Source organism: Carassius auratus, chromosome 7, assembly GCF_003368295.1.
Source record: "Carassius auratus strain Wakin chromosome 7, ASM336829v1, whole genome shotgun sequence".
NCBI lineage: Eukaryota > Metazoa > Chordata > Actinopteri > Cypriniformes > Cyprinidae > Carassius > Carassius auratus.
The window spans coordinates 3,237,385-3,257,300 of NC_039249.1; the positions used below are offsets into that span (position 1 = coordinate 3,237,385).

Genomic DNA, 19,916 nt, shown 5'->3' on the forward strand with positions numbered 1-19,916 from the left:
ATTGAACAAAACTGAAACTAGCTGAGAAGAGAAAGCTGACAGTGAATCAGGGGAGGATGACATGCAGCTTGGCTCCAGATGGCAGAGAAAGCTGCTGCTTCTCTACAGTACAACTACAGTAGGAATACAGGCTGCACAGTTTATAAGAAAGGCCTGAAGACAATGACGATGATTACACCAGATAATCACTTTGATTAACTTCACGTTTCACTGCCAGACGTAAATGAATGTTTACCCATTTGGCAAACAAGCCCTCCGCTCCCCATCATTTCTTTCTTTGCTGCAGGTTACATGAGATTAAAATATGCTGACTGCAGCATTTTGACATGAGGAGATGGGGAGAAGCCAGATGTGACCGTCACAGTGCGCTGCAACTATCACATTGGTTTTCTTGTACCTTTTACTATCAAATGATCCCCTTAAAAGAACATAAAAAATAAATTATTTTCACAATTCACTTTTCCTTAACCCAATATAATTATTTTTGGATGCAAGTACAAGACCACTGAGGCCTGTTCACACGAAGGACAAATACTATAAAGTTTAAATAATAATTGTATGTATGTCTTTGACAATAGGGAAGTCTATACCACAACTATAACGATAACGCAACAGAGGAATATATGGAAGATTCAGGATGCACTTACAAGGTTAAGGACCAGGAAAGGTTCTTATCACTGACCTATAATATAAATATGTATATAGATCAGTGGTTCCTAAACAGAACCACTTCTGTTTTTTGAAAAACACCAGAACTGTGCAAACTTTCGGCTCAAAAAATGTTTCTGGTGCATTACGTTAACAAAGCACTGGGAGCTTTACCAGAACACAGAAGACACGGATTTAATTCTCAGAAGTTCCTTAAAATTTTTTATGGAAATGGAATGGTTTAATAATGGATTCGGAATCATTAGGCAGAATCAGAACTGTAAAATTTCGTACAATTCCCAACCTTACATAATTCTAATACATAGAAAATTATTTTTGTGAATAAGCATTTATTTGAATGCTAATGTAGTTATTATCATTCTTGATGTGAACAGGCCTATGAAAAACTACTTGCCATACAAGTCATGCACTAATGTGTCAGGAATAGAATCATCAAAATGTTTGTTCAATAGCAAAAAAGCACAAACAAAAAAAGCTGAAGCCTTTTTTTTTTTTTATTCATCTAGCAAGAACTCCTTTAATTAAAATCAGCTGTACAGTGACAACTTGACAGATCTCATATTGCCTACCAAAAGTAAAAAGCACGCACAGTGGGTTTTCTCTTGACCAGTGTGAGCACAAATGATAGAAAGATCTATTAAACTTAAGCGCCCTGCAGAAAATGTCTGTGTGCATCACACTGGTGTGTGTCTGCACTTCATAACAAACACTTGCCCACTTACTGCCAATGGGCTTTGATACACAGAGGTCTGTAGAGAGAACCGAGACAGAGAGTGAAATTACTTGACCCTAGACTTCCTGGTTAAATCTTAGAGTAAAGCAGTTTGGGATGTAGTTACTGGAAGGGTTTTTTCTGAGACCACAGAGGCGAGCAACATATTTGTGATCTATTAGAAAGGAGCTGTTGGTGCACATTAATTAAATGAAGGAGACAAGGCTGCTTCTAGAACCGTCATACATCAGCGTACCATTTGCATTAAACATGCCAATGCAACCAAGGGTGACGGAGGCTGAAACGAGAAACGAACGAGACAACGTAAAACATCTTGATGTATTCCTCGATAATGTGACTGCTAATCAAACAAGCTGGTGTGTAAATGTACAGAACAAGCATCATAGTCTCTGCAAATATTTATTTAAAGGAATAGTTCAACCAAAAAAAAGTTAACTTTGCCGAACATTTACTCACCCTCAGGCCATCCAAGATGAGCTTGTTTCTGCTTTTGAACAGATTTGGAAAAATTTATTCTGCAGTGAATGGGTGCCATCAGAATGAGAGCCCAAACAGCTGATAAATACATCACAATAATCCACATCACTCCAGTCCATGAATTAATATCTTGTGTAGCAAAAAGCGACACGTTTGTAATAACATTTCTAGCTTAAACTGTTACTAGTCTTCCATCCATAATACTGCTTTCTCCAGTGAAAAAAATAATCCTTTCTGAATCAGAAGATAAATATTCATAAATCAAGCACAGTTTAGAAGAAAGAACAGTTCAAAACAAATATGTCAGTAGATGTGAAAAGATGACAGGGGACAGACAAGTGTTATTATGGATAATAAACTACAATGGATTATTATTTAAGTGACAGTTAAAAATGAAAAAAATCTTGATGAATTTGTTTATTACAAATGTCCAACTTTTGATATTAAAGGGGTCATAAAGGGGTCATTATTTTGTGTATTTGGTGTTAAAGAATATGTTGACATGCTTTAATGTTTAAAAAAAAACACATTGTTTTTCCAATACTGTACATTATTGTAGGTCCTCTATGGCCCACCTCTCTCAAACACGTTGTTTTCTACAAAGTCCCCCCATTCTGGCAAGCACATTCTGCTCTGATTGGCCAACTGACCCAGTGCATTGTGATTGGCCGAACACTGCAAGCACTCGTCGGAAATGCAACGCCCCTTTCCATAATCGCGAGCTTCATCTTTCTAAATAAATGTAAAGATGTTAAATAATAATGTCAATTTCAAGCCCAAAAGGGGAACAGAGTGGTGTGACAGACACAGTGATGAAGCTCGTATGTGTTTGTAGTACACAAGCCACGGATGGTTAAGACAGCTGACTCCACTGAGTGACCCTGTGTCTCTCTCTCTCTCTCTCTCACACACACACACACACACACATGCGCACACACACACAAAACTCTGCATTTGAACATTCAATTGCAAATACTTAAACTAATAACAAAACATACTTACAGTAGCTGATTCACCAAGAAATTGTAACTCTCCAAAGAGAAAGGAAAAATTTAAATTGAAATCCTATGACCCCTTTAATTGATGAACTGGATTCATGTGGATTGTTTGTGGATTACTGTGATGGTTTTATCAGCTGTTTGGACTCTGATTGGACTCATTCTGAGGGCACCCATTCACTGCAGAGCAAATTGGTGAGCAAGTGATGTAATGATACATTTCTTCTGCACAACACAAACTGTTTTGTCCATATCGTGAAATTCAGTGGGATCAAAAACCACATTGGATTTTAAAGAGAAAAAAAAGAGAGAGATTTGAAACATATGAAGTTAAATGATGACAGAATTCTAATTTTTTGGGAGAACTATTTAACCCTTTGTAAGAGATTACTTTTGCAACATGTAATGTTCAATCATTAAAGCAGTTTTCAGGGGGGGGGAAGTCAACACTGCAGCACAAGATACAAAAGCTGCATTACACAACACCTCTCGCTCTGCAGCGCATAACCTCATAAATCTGCGGCCCCTGTAAAGGAGATGCATAAAACAGGCCTTCGGAATCACCAGCTAACCACAGTGCCCCGTCTATCAAATAATCGCACCTCCTCCTAAAGGAACCTTGGTCTGACACCTCAAGGACCTTTTCACACTGCAGACCGACTGCATTTCCTGTGAGCTTTAACTATTTAAAAGTACTACACCAAGCATTGCATGGTTGATTCCAATAAGCTGCCTTGTTCTTCAAGTCTATTACCAATATATAGGCTTTTGAAAACTTATTTGGAGAGAAGACATGACATCTACCCTCAAAATGTCCCAAGACCACTTAACACAGGGTGACCTCTTTTATTCGACTTTAAAGGTTGGTTATGCATGACAAACGAAGATTTTCAAGGAAATGTTCTCATCTTTTCCTTTTAATGATCGGCAAACCCAACTAAATCATGACAAATGACGGCTGCTTTAATTGCGTTTCTGAGGGCGTTTTGTATTTCCGTTGAATAGTCTACCTCCCCTCTCATCACACAGCTGAAAAGTAATTACTAAAACACAAACAGGAGAAGAATCCACGCAACCTGAGCGTGAGCTGACAGGAATGCATTTTTCTTCTTACGATCATTTATTCTATACAAATGACAGCCTGGTGATATACAACACAAAGCACACAACTGTTACTGTTTGGAAAAGAAATCCAATATAAATTCACACGTTATGAATCACGTATTTATAATTAAAGTGAGAAGAATGTCAAATGTAATTCCTAATATTATTTGAAAAGATTCCTATTTTAATGAGATTCATTACATGAGAGTGTGGTTCTTATCTTTTCATTTTAATCAATAAAAATGAACCATGACAAAGTTCTTTTTCAAGGTGCCAAATTAAGTAAAAAAGATGTGCATCATCTGTGAACAATTCCTTAATCATTTAGTCTTACTCTCCAAGGCTGTATTTATTTGATGAAAATAAAATTAACAACAGTAATATTATGAAACATAATTACAATTTACAACAACTTGTCTATCTTCACTCACAGACGCATATCTTTTTTTTCTGCTATTGCAAAGCTGAATTTTCAGCATGTGAATTTTGTATCACTGATTTGATGCTTAAGAAATATTTCTTATTAGAAATGTTTAAAACAGTTGTGCTGCTTACACACACACACACACACATTTATTTATTTATTTATTTTGTGGAAGCCAATATCATTTCTTTCTGTATTCTTTGATGCATACTTTCTATCAACCTAATGTATTTGCTGAATAAAAGTATTAATAAAAATAAAAAAACTGACCCCCAAACATCAGAACAGTAAAGTACCATGGTACTGAATGATGACAAAATTGTCATGCTTATAGGATATTAAACTTATCTATACATGGTACTCCAAATTCTACTATACTATGATCATGGTACTTGCCCAAAAACAGTTGTTTACCCCAAACATGTTTCTCTTATACCAGCTTTTCTCTTATCTTTTTATTACACACATTACAGAGCAAAGCAAACAGAAAACCGAAACTCTAAACCCATATGGTGTCAATCAAGAGGAAATAGGCCAATCGCAGAGCTACTCTTGGTGAGTGTGCATGTGAGGAAATATGAACTATAAATAACTTAATCTAGGTTAGTCACTATAAAACTATAGATTTGCCATTTTTTGGAGCTCCTGCAACAAATATTCAAATATGCCATAGAATATAATCACACAACTGTTCCTTCTGATTATAATCGGACACTGGTGTCAGCAATACAGGAGTAGTGTTAGCAGACCTTCAAGTTATCATTGAACGGCTCCTGCAGGAACTGTCCGTGGTAATGCCCGTGGACAGCTACAGTTAGGCCACAGTCATTTATAATAGTGTGCTGTATCAGAGAAACTGGCTAAAGCACCTTCATCCATCTGTGCATCAGATGACATTTCTCCGATTCCCATTATGATAAGACACACTTCATCTGTTAGCACGGCCGGGATGCTGTCTCGCCATCTACGGACATACTGAGCCTTGATATAAGTGTAGATGGTCTGTGTTGCTCTTATACATAAACACTTATACATAAAGACTTTCAGATTCTGATTCACTTTCCTCTCATCATCTATATAGTTTTCTTCCCATTGTTTGCTTCTTTTAAACAACAGAGGGCTGATATGAGAGTATTTTTGCAAAAGCAAGTTAAAACCAAATAATATAAATTAAAATAAATATTAAAATAAAATGACAAAGAAATGTACATATAAATGAATCAGTTTCTGGCTGATATCAATTATGTTTTTTATGGTATTTTTTAGACTTGAATCCTCTTTACAGGAACCAAATCATTTTATATGTGCAAAAAGCACTATTTGTATTATTTGTCAGTTAATATAACTGTAGTAAAATTACAATTACATTAATGTTATTATTAATAAGTAGCATAACTAAAAGCCTTTTCAGTCTTATGTGTATTATATACATTTACGAATACTGTATATTACAAAATATAACCAATATAAGACTTTTTTACAGTTTTTTTACACACACTTTATTTGAAAAGATTCCTATTTTTTTTTAATCAATAAAAATGAACCGTGACGAAGGTATTCTTCAAGGTGCCAAATTAAGTTTAAAAAGAAAAGAAAAAAGCCCCCATGAAGTTTGCTCAAAAACACCTGAAGGATTCTCTGGTCTGATGAGACCAAGATAGAACTTTTGCCTTAATACTAAGCGCTGTGTGTAGAGAAAACCAGGCACTGCTCATCACCTGTAAAAATACAGTCCCACCAGTGAAGCATGGAGGTGGCAGCATCATGCTGTGGGGGTGTTTTTCAGCTGCAGGGACAGGACGACTGGTTGCAATCGAGGGAAAGATGAATGCGGCCAAGTACAGGGATATCCTGGATGAAAACCTTCTCGAGAGTGCCCAAGACCTCAGACTGGGCCGAAGGTTCAACTTCCAACAAGACAATGACCCCAAGCACACAGCTAAAATAATGAAGAATTGGCTTCATTACAACTCCCAGACCGTTCTTGAATGGCCCAGCCTGAGCCCTGACTTAAACCCAGTTGAGCATCTCTGGAGAGACCTGAAAACGGCTGTCCACCAACGTTTACCATCCAATCTGACAGAATCGGAGAGGATCTGCAAGGAGGAATGACAGAGGATCCCCAAATCCAGGTGTGAAAAACTTGTTGCATCTTTCCCAAAAAGACTCATGGCTGTATTAGATCAAAAGGGTGCTTCTACTAAATACTGAGAAAAGGGTCTGAATACTTACTTTTTAATAAATGTGCAAAACTGTAAAAAAAATTATGTGTTTTTCTGTCAATATGGAGTGCTGTGTGTACATTAATGAAGAAAAAAAAAAGAACTTAAATGATTTTAGCAAATGGCTGGAACATAAAGAGTGAAGAATTTAAGGGGGTCTGAATATTTTCTGTACCCACTTTATATACGTAAAAGTTATAAATAAGTTATGTTGTTAAATGCTTTGTAAGCATATATTTAAAAATGTGTTAAGTAGTTAGAATCCTTTGGGATCACAAAAAGTCAAAGGATTATTGGTTCTATGTGAAAATACCATGTAATCAGATCACACACAACATCAACCAGTCATACCAGGCTCACAAAAACAATGCCCCTAAATACATTATCTACAAACCTGATGTGTTGTGTCATCTTGACACCCTGTTGGAATGATTCTGAAGACACCACATACTTTATCATCATATATATTTATCAACAGAAAGAACAAACTGCATTGTTTATGTGGACGGGCTCTAGAACTGCTCAATCATGTGTCTATCTCTCAATGACTGACAGATAACCTGTGTCACCGTCTAAGAATCAACTGTCAGAGTAAAGAAAGATAAGATACACCTCCCTGGGACACACATCTTTTTTGTGTTTTAAAGAAAGGTGATGGCTGCATATGTACTTGCCAGATCTCATCACAGTTAAAAGACAGACACTAGTACAAGCAAACACTGGTGTGAAGACAGTTCAAACAAATAGGAAGCATGTGTGAACAGGGTACAAACCGGTTTTGACAGGAATAGGGCTTTCTAGTAAGAACACCGTCTGTTTCCAGTGCGTCTTAGTGCAGTCTGGAGCAGTGGAGAACATGACCTAAAATTAAAACACAGTCGTATTAAAAACCTGTTTATGTTGAAATAAACAGGAAAATGATTTTGCCATGCTTTGCTTACATTGAAAATTGACTGATAAGAGAGAAAAGTGATTGATTCTGAAAGTGAATATGTTGAAATACTTAGTTTTGTTGTCAAAATTCATTTAAATAAATATTAACAAATAATATAAAACTTTTTTTTTTCATTTCTGCATCCCAGTAACCCCCTGATAATCTGACACTTTTGGTTGCAAAATAAATCAGCTATGGGTGATAAACATACCTGCCTTAAAGGCACGACTAATTAAAAACACCTGATTTTGTGTGATTTATAATCTACTGAAGCTTATTTTTGAAATGCAGATGTCAGATAGTCCCAGTTAACTTTTTATTCATTTATTTATTTTTTATTCTGTGGCAGAGATGAATAAAACTGAATGACGAGGCATTTAGTTCTATGAAAAAGATCAAAATTACGAGATGCAAACTCGGAAGTCTGTGAAGTGAAGTTTAAACTCGCAACTGAGAAAAGAGTCGTAATTGTGAAATTAAAGTCAAAATAAAAATGTATTTATAAATAAAAACAACAGATTTGCAAGATGTAAAGTAAGAGTTCTGAGAAAAATGTCTGAATGCAGTTAATTCGCGAGTATGACTTTATAACTTTATAACATACAATCTACATTGACATTCACTCCAGCAGTCAATTATACATTTCATACAACATTTATACATCTGCAACACCGTCCCAATGCTCTTGATCTCTGATTAGGTGTTTTTGTTCAGTGCAAGGATTGCCTGGTGCACAAAAACACCTAATCAGAGATCAAGAGCATTGGGACGGTGTTGCAGATGTATAAATGTTGTATGAAATGTATAATTGACTGCTGGAGTGAATGTCAATGTAGATTGTATGTTAAATGTTGTTGTAAACATAAATACTGTTATGCAAGAAAAATTTCAGACACAGTCTGACAATAAAGTATAAAGTAAAGTAAAGTAACTTGCGATTGTGAGATAAAACAGGCAAATTGTGGGATATCAGAATCATAAGATATAAATTCACAAGTGTGATAAAAACTTTTTCTAAAATGTAATATCGGAATAACGGAAATAAGCTTCCATACATCCAGGTCAATACGTGACAGTGTAAAGTTCAATGAAAAAAATGTAGTGCACATTTTTTTAATTACAAATTCATTACAAGGAGACAATAGAGACTAAATTAAGGCAAACTACAGAGAAGTGTGAAGACAGAAAATGGGCCAAAATACAATGTTAAATACAATTTAAAAAACAAACCAAATGCTGTGGTTATCCACCAGATCATTAACACAAACTCAGATGATGCAGTTTAAACAATATTCTCAAACATCAAAAACAGGACAAAAGACATAAGATCCTTCCATATCCTCCTGCTTAAGCTCCTATTATCAGAACCCAGTGCACGATCGCCCTCCCAGTGCCTGATGGGTTTAGCTTATTTCCTTGCCTGTTCCAGTTGGCCACTGGAGGAAGGCAAATGCTTATTTCAGCATTTAGGTATGAAAGGCTAGCGATTGCATTGCGATTGCCTCGGGCCTAAAAGACGTCAAGGCGTGACCGCAATTGCTCGCTGTTAAACAGCACAGCACAGCACAGCACTATTGCTTACCTTGTTTCCACAGCTCTTGTCGAAGAAAATGTCAAAATAGCCCACGATGGCCTGGAATGAAATAGGAGAGAGAGGTTAGAACATGACATTTTCGTAAACGCTCACATGTGTTCAGGCCAAAAGGAAGCAATTAGCAAACCAGTGTAAAAACAGACATGTTGACAAGTAATTTAAAAAAGCACAGTGATGTGGAAACGCTCCATCTACAAAGATAATCCTTTTATTTAATAAAGCCTAGTGATTAATAATAATCCTTTTTGTTTGTTCTCTGTGTTAATACACACAGTGTGTATACCCAATATTATGGAAATGAAAACTACCCTTTTTTTGTCCCAACCTGCCCCCAATGACGGCGGAGCAACTCTATCAATCTCAGGAGCATACTTGTAGTGGCAATGATGCAGAACTAATAGCTTTTAATCCTGACGCAGCTGACAACACGAGGGTCTGCTCGCTCACACAAAGAGCGCAATCAATGAGAAGAGAGAGAGAGAGAGAGAGAGAGAGAGAGAACACTGATAAAGAGAAAACGGGGCATAAAGAGAAAGGTAAGCAAGACAACAATAAAAAAAGACACCTCAAAGATGTTTAAAAATAAAGAGTGGGAAGAAAAAGCAGAGGTGACTAAATTTTAAGCAAGCTTTTTACTGGAGCCACTATTTTCTTTAACCAAATCTGGAGTATTTTCAACTTTAATTGAAAAAAAAAAATACCTTAACTTACATCATTTTAAAACTGCTTTATTAAATTAATTCCAATTATAAAATGAAAGTGAATCTTAATTATGACAAACAGACTTATAAAAATGGGGCATGAATAGACATGTATAAGCACGGCAATGGCACATTGAAAATGGAAAAATTCAGAGAGGGAAGAAAAAGTAGCAGTCACTAAATTTAAATGCTTTTTCCTTTAACTAATACACTGGAAGCAGCATTTTTAGTTTTGACTCTTTTGAAATTAAATATAGTTTATAAAGCATCCTTGCCCATAAAATAAGGTTTAAAAATAAAATTAATAATATAAAATAAAAAGCTGCACACAACTTACAAAATACCTTAAAAATGTATAGACTAATGAAACTATAGATTATTTTAAAGGTACTAAATTAAGTTAACTTATAAATTGACTTTGTCCAATTCAATAGTTATGATCTGAAGATGCTACTGACTTAAAATACAATAGTAATTTCAGAAATCTGCCCACAATGTACAAATTTACAAAATATCTTAAAATGACTTGTGCAACAACGCCATATTTTAAAGTTGCTTTGTTTAAAGGTAAAATATAGATTTACTTTCTGTCCCAAGTGCTTTGGTAGATCTTAATTGTGTAGACAGATAATCAGTCTTTGAATCATAACTATATTACACTCTTAAAAATAAAGGTCCAAATTGTTTTATTTGCTGTGATTGCATAGAATAACCATTTTGGGTTCCCCAAAGAACCTTTCAGTGAATAGTTCTTAATAGAACCATTTTTTTTAGTGTGAAGAATAATCTGAAAAAAAAACAAAACAATAGAAATTATTGTGCAATAGAAAGATTACATGGATGTTAAAGGATCTCCGTGGAACCACTGATGCCAATAAAGATCCTTTATTCTTAGGAGTGTATAAAAATTCAACACAATTCTTAAATCCAAGCAAATCACTTTTTATCAGAAATGACTGTTAAGATCAAGAGACATCACTGAAGGTGTGATGGAAATAAAGTCAGGTCAGTGTAATTATGGCTTGTAATGAACATTATCAGACATTACGTGGAGCAATAATTATCAAATCAGGGCTAATTGCTTATTGAATGCGTTAGGAAGAGTGGATTTGCGAGTCATTTGGCACACCATAGATGAACTTTGTCATCGCTGATGACAACAGCTCGTAAATATGATTGATTGGAGACAAACATTTCATAACTTTTTCTTTTGATGACTCACATGGTTTCCAAGTTAAATATTTCTCATATGCAACTGTTTACAATCAGCAAAACACCACAATTTACTGGAAAGGAGTACTTTACATTTCTACAGTATTTATTTAATTATGAAATGTGTAAATTGAGGAGGATTTCCTTGAATGAAAGGCTGAGGTGTGTCACACACACACACACACAGAGAGAGAGAAAACAGAGCGCAGTCACCCTGTGAACTCCCAGGGGACACTGCAGTGATAATGTGAGCCATTCTGCCTGAAGTATCTCAGGGACCTTGTGGGGAGAAATACAGCTCTGGCTTAATGCCTGTGTCTCTCTCCCTCCCTTACAAACCAGAGCAGAACACCCACCTATTAATCCTCCTCGTCTTCTGTTAAAATAGCTTTAAGAGGACAAAGCCACAGCAGCATAATCAAGGGTTTAACACCACATCCACAAACAACAACTGTTCTGTGTGATTCATTTGTATGGGCTTATTTAAGACACTATTAAAAACAATATTAAAAAACAGAATTGCAAAAAGTTAACAATTATAGATTTGTAAAAAAAAAAGAAAAAAAAGTATATATTATATATATATATATATATATATATACAATTGTTTTATATATATATATTTTTACATTTACTATAATGATTACACTCAATTATATTACTAATTTGGTCACATTTTAATATAAACAATAGGCCTTTATATTTTGATTTTCTTAAATATGTGTTACCTTCAATTACAGTCTTCCGATAATTTTCTATAATTAATAGTAGTAATTGTAATAAAATAGCAAGGTGGTGCATACATTTTTTCCTTGTTTTCCATAAATCTGAGAGTCACTTAAAAAATAAAATAAAATAAATAAATAAAATTCTGCATCTCCAAACCGCTTTACTTTAAACGGGTTCATCCTTTTTGTGAGCGTAAATTGCCCAGAAATGTTAACAGAATCCAATACCCGACAAAAGAGGATGCCCACTGAAAACACGGGGGTCAGAGCCAAATAACTCCCTGCCAGAAATAAAACAAAATAAAACCACCCCCGTTAACGCACCGGGGCGGAGTGAAAGAGCAGACACAAAAGCCCGAGCTGCGCGGGAAAAGGGGGACAAATGATGGAAACGGAGGCTTTTTATTCTCATCAAAGTGTTCAGCCTTCACACCCGGGGAATGTCGGGAGATAAGTGATGCGCGCGAGCTGTTTCCCGGCCCAGGAGGCGGCGCACGGTGCCACTCAGCGAGGCTACCTGGAGAACAGGTCGGGGGAAAATTAATAATTATCATCATCGCTAACACCAACGGGGAGCAATTCATCATCAAGCCCTTTCCAGCGCTATCATGTCGGAGCAGAGCGTGGTGCAGCCAGATACAATTATGCAGCGAGCTGCGAAGGAAGGGGAGCTAATGCGCTTTTGATGGGGTTTATTCACGCGTGCGAGGCGTCACACTCGACCACCTCGAGCTCTCTACCCCCCTCCTCCTTCTCCACCCGGCGTCTCCCCTATTCTGTGCATAACACACACCAGTGCCAATGAAGCTCCCATTCCTGTTATTCTGCTTTTCCCTTAGAGTTTGACGTTCCGCCACACTGGAAACAAATGCACAGGGTTTAATTAGAGGGGAAGGACATTACTGCAGGAACATCACAGTCACCTACATAAAGTGGAGTATAGAGAGAAGCAGAAATGCTGTAGAAAAGTGGTAGCCTATCATTAGTTGAAACAGAACAAATACAGCCTTTCTTGCTTCTCTTAGAAGATGATCACAACACTTTTTGTCTTGAAAATAACTAAAAATAACTTCATACTATTTCAGGTCATTTGAACAAATAAGTGGTAAAATTTTTGCCTCCTGTTATATTCAACTGTGCATGAACAATGGAAAAACCACTAGATGTGGTGCTACTGTATATGCCCTCCATTTACATTTTCTGATCTAAAAATGTATAATAAAAACATTTTAACTAAAACAGATAGTCCGCACAGTATAAGTACTGTAAAATCTATGACTGGATGAGCCATACTGGTGTTTGGGCACGTGCATGACCTTCCTCCAGCCTGTTAAAATCGACAGTGTTGCTTAAACACTTATGCGATGAGAGGGTTTGTACACTACCGCCTCTAGTTTGACACTCTGCTGGAACTGGTGTTTTTAAAATAGCCTCACATTCTAGTAATTATTAGTCTCCCTCACATAGCAAAGCACAATCATTCATGCAACAGAATAATTTATGAGCACATTGCAATGCAAAACAACTGTATGCATCATGAGAGATGAGTATTTGTGTGCATGATACATCACACGTCACTTGGGATAGCAAGGACATGGATAAACTTGCGAACCAGTTTTCCAAAACTTAGTATCTTTCTCCCAAAATCTTTGTTTCTTAAACATTTATCTCAATTACATTTTAGGCCTTCCTGTACATACTGTTCTGTTAAAAACAAGTAGCTTTTATCACGCCAATAAAAGTTTTAATGTGGCCACCAGAAAAGCAAGGATTGCAGAATTGTTTGTACTAAAACTACACTTCCCTGCTGATAAACTATCATGAATTTACAGTAGCCCCTTTTTGATTATCCTGGGGCATTTTAATTATAAGGAAGTAAAAAATAAGCTTTATTAGATTCAGAGCTTAATTAGGCAAGTCACTTGAGATAAATGCATTTGCTAGATCACGATTACTACTATTTCACGATGACTACTGGAGGCCAAGAACTAACAAAGAGTAACTTGTACAAAGGAAGTGTAATTTGCATAAAAGGAACATTTACACTGATGATCTATAATGAAACTCCACTGACTTGATTTCACCCAATGAGTCTCAGCTATTTGGGATATCTAAAGATGTCCCATTGTTAACATTTACTGGAAATGTCGAGTCAGTCTCTGAAGTCGTCAGAAATGCAGGATGAGCGCATTGCAAGATGTCACTGTGCTTTTTAACAGAAATAATATGCATGATGCTCACAATAAATCATAACAGATGGATATTGATACAGTGATGTTGTTACTGACTAAAGTTTCATTTAAAAGACTTGTAAATGTTTTTCAAAGACTCTTTAGGCCAACAGAGCTGCATTTATTCAATAAAAGTACACTAAAATCAATAATAATGTGAAATATTATTGCAATTTGAAATAATTGTTTTCTACTTATATATATATATATATATATATTTAAATGTAATGGAAAAGCTGAATTTTCAGCATTACTCCAGTCTTCAACTTCACACGATCCTCCAGAAATCATTCTAATATGCTGATTTGGTGCTCAAGAAACATTTAAATTATGATCAACATTAAAATCATATGCTGCTTATATTTTTGTGGAAACTGATACTTTTTTGCTAGATTCTTGAATATAAAGTTCAAAAGTACATCAAAAGAGAATTAAAGCTGCAGTAGGTAACTTTTGTAAAAATATATTTTTTTAATATTTGTTAAACCTGTCATTATGTCCTGACAGTAGAATATGAGACAGATCATCTGTGAAAAAACTCAAGCTCCTCTGGCTCCTCCCAGTGGTCCTATTGCCATTTGCAGAAAGTCATCCGCTCCCAGTAAGAAACAACCAATCAGAGCTGCGGTCCATAACTTTGTTTGTGTTCAAAATGTAGAAAAATGTATATAATAAGCGAGTACACCATGAATCCATTTTCCAAACCATGTTTGCCTGTCCTGAATCACTAGGGTACACCTATAATAAGTGTTTATATTCGGACTATTTTAGATTGCTTCGGGGGTACCACGGCGGAGTAAACCAGTAAACTTTTTGATTCTTCATAGACATAAACAGAGAGAAGTAGTTCCAGCTACGATGTTCTTCCGCAAGACGCAAGCAGTTGTGTTTATTGACCGCTAAGAGCATCAAAAGTTACCGACTGCAGCTTTAATTTGAAATTAAATTATTTAGTAACACTGTAAAGTTCTAATTGGAATTAACTTCCAATTATAAGTTAAGCACATATTTAAAAGATCTTAACTTCTGTTAGTACTTACACTCCTTATACCTAACTTCAACTCATTGCCTTGTCTCCACTGAAATTTTACAAATATGAAGGAAACAAGCATTATCCCTCTTTCCTTCCCCCCAAATACTGTATGATCATTACCAGTCTTGTTCTTGTCACAGCTTGATGTAACATGAAGTGTCCTTAAGGCAAATCACCACTGACGCAAACATTACGCACATCTTCAGATGTGCTTTAACTGCAGGGCACAAGACGTGTCCTGAACATTTTATACCTAATATAAAAGCTCTAGACCCTCAATGTTAGCTGTATTTTCCTAGCAAATATATTGTCCTGAAATGAATAGTTCACACAGAAATGGATTTACTCACCCTCATGATGTTCTAAACCTGTATGTTATTTTTCAGAGAGCCAAAAAAGAAAAAACTCTCAAAAAACGTTCATGCTATACTTAAAGTAAACAGGCGGCACAGCTTACCCCACTTACTTCTACTTCGGCCAAAACTGAGTATACATACTGAATTTATCAAAACAAATCTGACAAATTATGAGTGACACACTTTTTTCTACAGGAGGGAGGTGAAAGAGAAAGCATTAGAGATGCTGAGAGAGAGAGTAAGTAGAGACTGCCGTCCCTGTGGACAACGTGAGCCGAGGACCAGTGCAACTATAGAAGCGAGCGTTATTTGTCTTCCGCCAGCCGAGCACGAGAGCGCAGGGTAGCGCTGTTCATTTAATGCAAGGTTAGGCAGCCTGATGTGATGAATGGACTGTCGGCAGGAGAATAAGTCCATGCACTCAATCATGGGGACGACAGCATTTTCCCTCCGTTTTTGGGGTGCCTCCGTAATTACATGACAAAGCAGTGCAAAATAGGGCGCTGAATCCCATCTTTGACTATAAATGGAATTTTCCTCAACACATTCAAGGATATTTAAAAAACTGCAAATTGCTTGTACCTGCCTCCTATCTAAAAATAGAAGTTTTTAAACGGGGAGGAAATCAGGATGTGCTTTTCCATTACTGGAGAGCAGCAGAGAAATTAGATGATGTTTACAAAGTCCATTAAATCCAGAGTAACTCGGAAAGGGGAAGGGAGATAATAATACAGTATTGATTAATCCATAAAAGTTATAACAAAGAAGCAGGAACAATGATGCTGGGACAAAACCTGGGAGACAAAAGAAAAATTACACTTGAAATTTCAGTTGGCTTTTTTTTGACCGTCTCTCACAGGTCTCGCTCTTTCATTGACAAACACACACACATGCTCTCTCTCGCCATAAAATACACCCGACACAAATGGTGAACTAGCACACAATATAGCTAGAAAAAAGGAACATATTGTCTTGAAAGGAATAGTTCACGCAGAAATGGATTTACTCACCCTCATGTTGTTCTAAACCTGTATAACGCTATTTTTCAATGAAGCACAAAAGAAGAAACTCTCAAGAATGTCCATGCTGCTCTGTTTCCTACAATGTAGGCTGTTCAAAATCCAATAAAACACTATAAAAATAGTCCCAATAACTCTTTTAAAGCCAAAAAGCATTGGTTCTAGAATGTGTCATACGTGACTGCACCTGCTCAATTAAGCTGAATCAACAACTGTTAAAATTATGTATATTAAAAAGATGATTTCAGTGACTATTGACAAAGAGAAACTGTATGGTTTCAGAGAAATATATAACTTACGTTGAATCTATATTACCATTCAAAAAGATAGGTGTTGACAAGATTTTTTTTTTTTATATCTTATTCTCTCTAAGGCTTTTTCAAGCTATATCATTTACTTTTTTGGAAGTTTTATGGTATTTTATGTTCTTTTTGGAGCTTGACAGACATGACAACAATGAAAAGTTCCTGAAACCGAGCTTGAGATTTCAAATTTACACAAGGGTGAGTAAATAATGACAGATTTTTGTTTCAGATCTCAGTTTAATAACCTCCCACCTTATTTGATCTCACAAATGGAGATATGTGGTATAATTTAGGTCATGAAATAATTAAAGTAAACCTTTCCGTGCCTGTCTTTACCTCCACCTGTAAGAATACTTGTCTGTCCATCAAACCAGACTGATGTCTGAGCCCCTGACCCATCCCATCCAATCAAATGGCCAATCCATCTTCCCAACCCTTAATTAATCTTCACACCTGACAACCTTGTTTAGCTATGATGATTGAAGTGTGTGTAAGACAGGTAATAATCACAGTTTGTTTGCAAGTTTGTTGGTAAATGTGTGTTAGTGTTAGAAGTTGGATCTACTGACTTTACAGATGGTGCTGGCCGTTATCTTCAGGCTGAAGTCTTCAGCGAACTCCAGCTCAGACACAGTCACAGAGCCACAGTCAATAGTCTAGAGAGAGATACACAAAGAGAGTCACACACACAAAACTTTTTCAAACTTCCTAATGTAGCTGAATAAAAAGTTGTCCATCCCATTCCATTTTATATAATTATGAAACCCTACAGTCAACTTTGTTGTTTACTGTTAATAACATTCTGTATTATAGTGGTTCAACTTCAAGGAACAGTTCACCCAAAAATGAAAATTTGCTAAAAAAAAAAAAAAAAAAAAAACTCAGCCCCAAGCAATCCTACATGTATATGGGTTTGTGTTTCTTTATTGGAACAGATTTGAAAAAAATGTAGCAATACATACTGTAGCTCACTAATGGATTGTCTGCAGTGAATGGGTGCCATCAGAATGAGAGTCCAAACAGATCACGAATCCAGTCCATCAATTAACATTGTGAAGTGAAAAGCTGCATGTTTGCAATAAATCCAAAATTATTCCAAAATTGATAATAATGCTTCCTTTAGTGAAAATGTCCATCACCTTTATCCATTGCATCAAAATCCACCGGTATAGGTTTTTAGAACTGGTTAGGGCTGTTTACTGATCGCATTGTGGAGAGCCTGAGGGTGAGTAAAGTTGAGCAAATGTTTTGTGGACTATTATGAGGGGGGTGAACTATTCCTTATAGCAAATGAATGTGAACACAACAAACAAGTCAGGGTTTCTTAGACAGTTAAACCTGGATGTCAATTTTAGACATTTTTTTGTTTATTAATATTAAATAATTGCATTTGCAAAATGATTACATGAATATCTGCATGGTAAAATTATTAATAAAAAAAAAAAACTTAAATATAATAAAGCGGTGATTGTGGCAAGTTTAAGAGGAAGATGAGTCAGTAAAGAGAATTCCACGCTGGAGTGTGTTCATTTAATGGAACTCTGACTACCGTTAAATAGCGTTATTGGGGTGGGTCAGTGAGATAATGGAAGTAAGATGTGCAATGTTTCTGCACAGACAGTGAAAGATTGATGTGTGCATTGAATTTTCATTACTGCTTATGTCTGAACCATTTTATGATCATGGTCAAAGAATATAATGAAATTCAGTTCCTAAGGTTGAACATATGGGTAAAAATATGTAAACTTTTCTAATAAAATAAAAAATTATACTGCATATTAAATAAATCAGCAAAAATCTTACAATTGTGGTCTGTCTAGTCAAAATATGCACAGTATCTGTTTAATCACATATCTAATGCTTATCAATAGCTTTCTTATAAACATAAAATATTAGATTGATTTGTGGCATTTTCTTTAAACAAATTTTTGTACGATATGCATGATATGCATGACACTAAAGCTGGTTTAAGGAAAAACTCCATTAAACAGCATAAAAAAGCATTAAACAAACACAGCATTAAGCATATGTGTGTGTTTGTAAGTGGATCCAAGGCCATGGCAGTGGTAAGTAATGAAGTTTACTAAAGAGGACGTTAAACAAGGATTCAATTAATCAATCAGCTATTCTGTCACAGACTGTCTCTGAGGCTTTACTTCCTCTCTCACGATCTGTCACTCTCTTCATCTTCTGCCTTTATCCTACCTACATTCTTTCCCTTCCATCCTCCATCTCAAAACAAGGCCACAACACAGGAAATTGGCTTTCTGTCAGGCCCAGACTCAATTAATTAGAAATTCAGGTGCTCTAATGATGTGCACCAAATCCAATGAGACAGAAACCATTATATAGTTAAAAAGAGAGGATTAGTAACAAGATTAGTCAAATGCATAGAGATAGTTCACCCAAACATGCATCACAGTATTAATCGTCATCCACTTTTGTTTTATTTAACAGAGAAGCTTGGACTTTTTTTTGGTGTTCAATGGAAACACAGAAAGGTTTCAAATAACATAAGGATCAGTAAATTATGACAATTTTCATTTTTTGGGTAAACTACCAATTTAATATCAAGAATTGAGATTTGAAATTGAGACCATTCAATAGTTTGGGCTCGGTAAGTTTATTTTATTAGAGAAGTCTCTTATGCTCACCAAGACTGCATTTATTTGATCAAAAATACAGTAAAAGCAGTAACATTGTGAAATATTATTACAATTTAAAATACCTTTTTATAATATATTCTAAAATGAAATTTATTACCGTAATGCAAAGCTGTGTTTCCAACAGCCATTGCTCAAGCGTTCAGCATCTCATGATCCTTCAATAATCATTTTAATATGCGGATTTGGTGCTCAAGGATCATTTGTATTTATCAATACAGGGAAAAAAGGGTCAAGCTTAATATTAGCTTATTTTTTGTGGAAGTTGTTTTACATTTTCATCCTTTCTTTTTTTTTGCCATTGACACTATTTTCCTATTTAAACTGTAAAGCTGCTTTGACACAATCTGTATTGTCAAAAGCACTTTATAAATAAAGGTGACTCGACTTGAATCCAGATTCTTTAATGACTAGACAGTTCAAAAGAACAGCATTTGTTTTAAATAGAAATAATAAATGCATTTAAATGTCACAATTGAACAACAAAAAAACAGATCCCAAACTTTTGAATAG

At 35.7% G+C, this 19,916-nt stretch overlaps 1 protein-coding gene across 2 annotated transcripts in view; it reads right to left on the reverse strand.

The window, feature by feature from the left end:
- Positions 1–19,916, reverse strand: part of LOC113105541 (protein arginine N-methyltransferase 3-like) — a 51,220-nt gene that overhangs the window by 615 nt on the left and 30,689 nt on the right. For both annotated transcript variants that reach the window (XM_026266648.1, XM_026266649.1), the window contains 3 exons: positions 17,310–17,396; positions 9,144–9,194; positions 7,401–7,488 (listed from right to left, as the gene is read on the reverse strand). In XM_026266648.1, the coding sequence (XP_026122433.1) occupies positions 7,401–7,488; positions 9,144–9,194; positions 17,310–17,396 (226 nt within the window). The remainder of the gene's footprint in view (positions 1–7,400; positions 7,489–9,143; positions 9,195–17,309; positions 17,397–19,916) is intronic.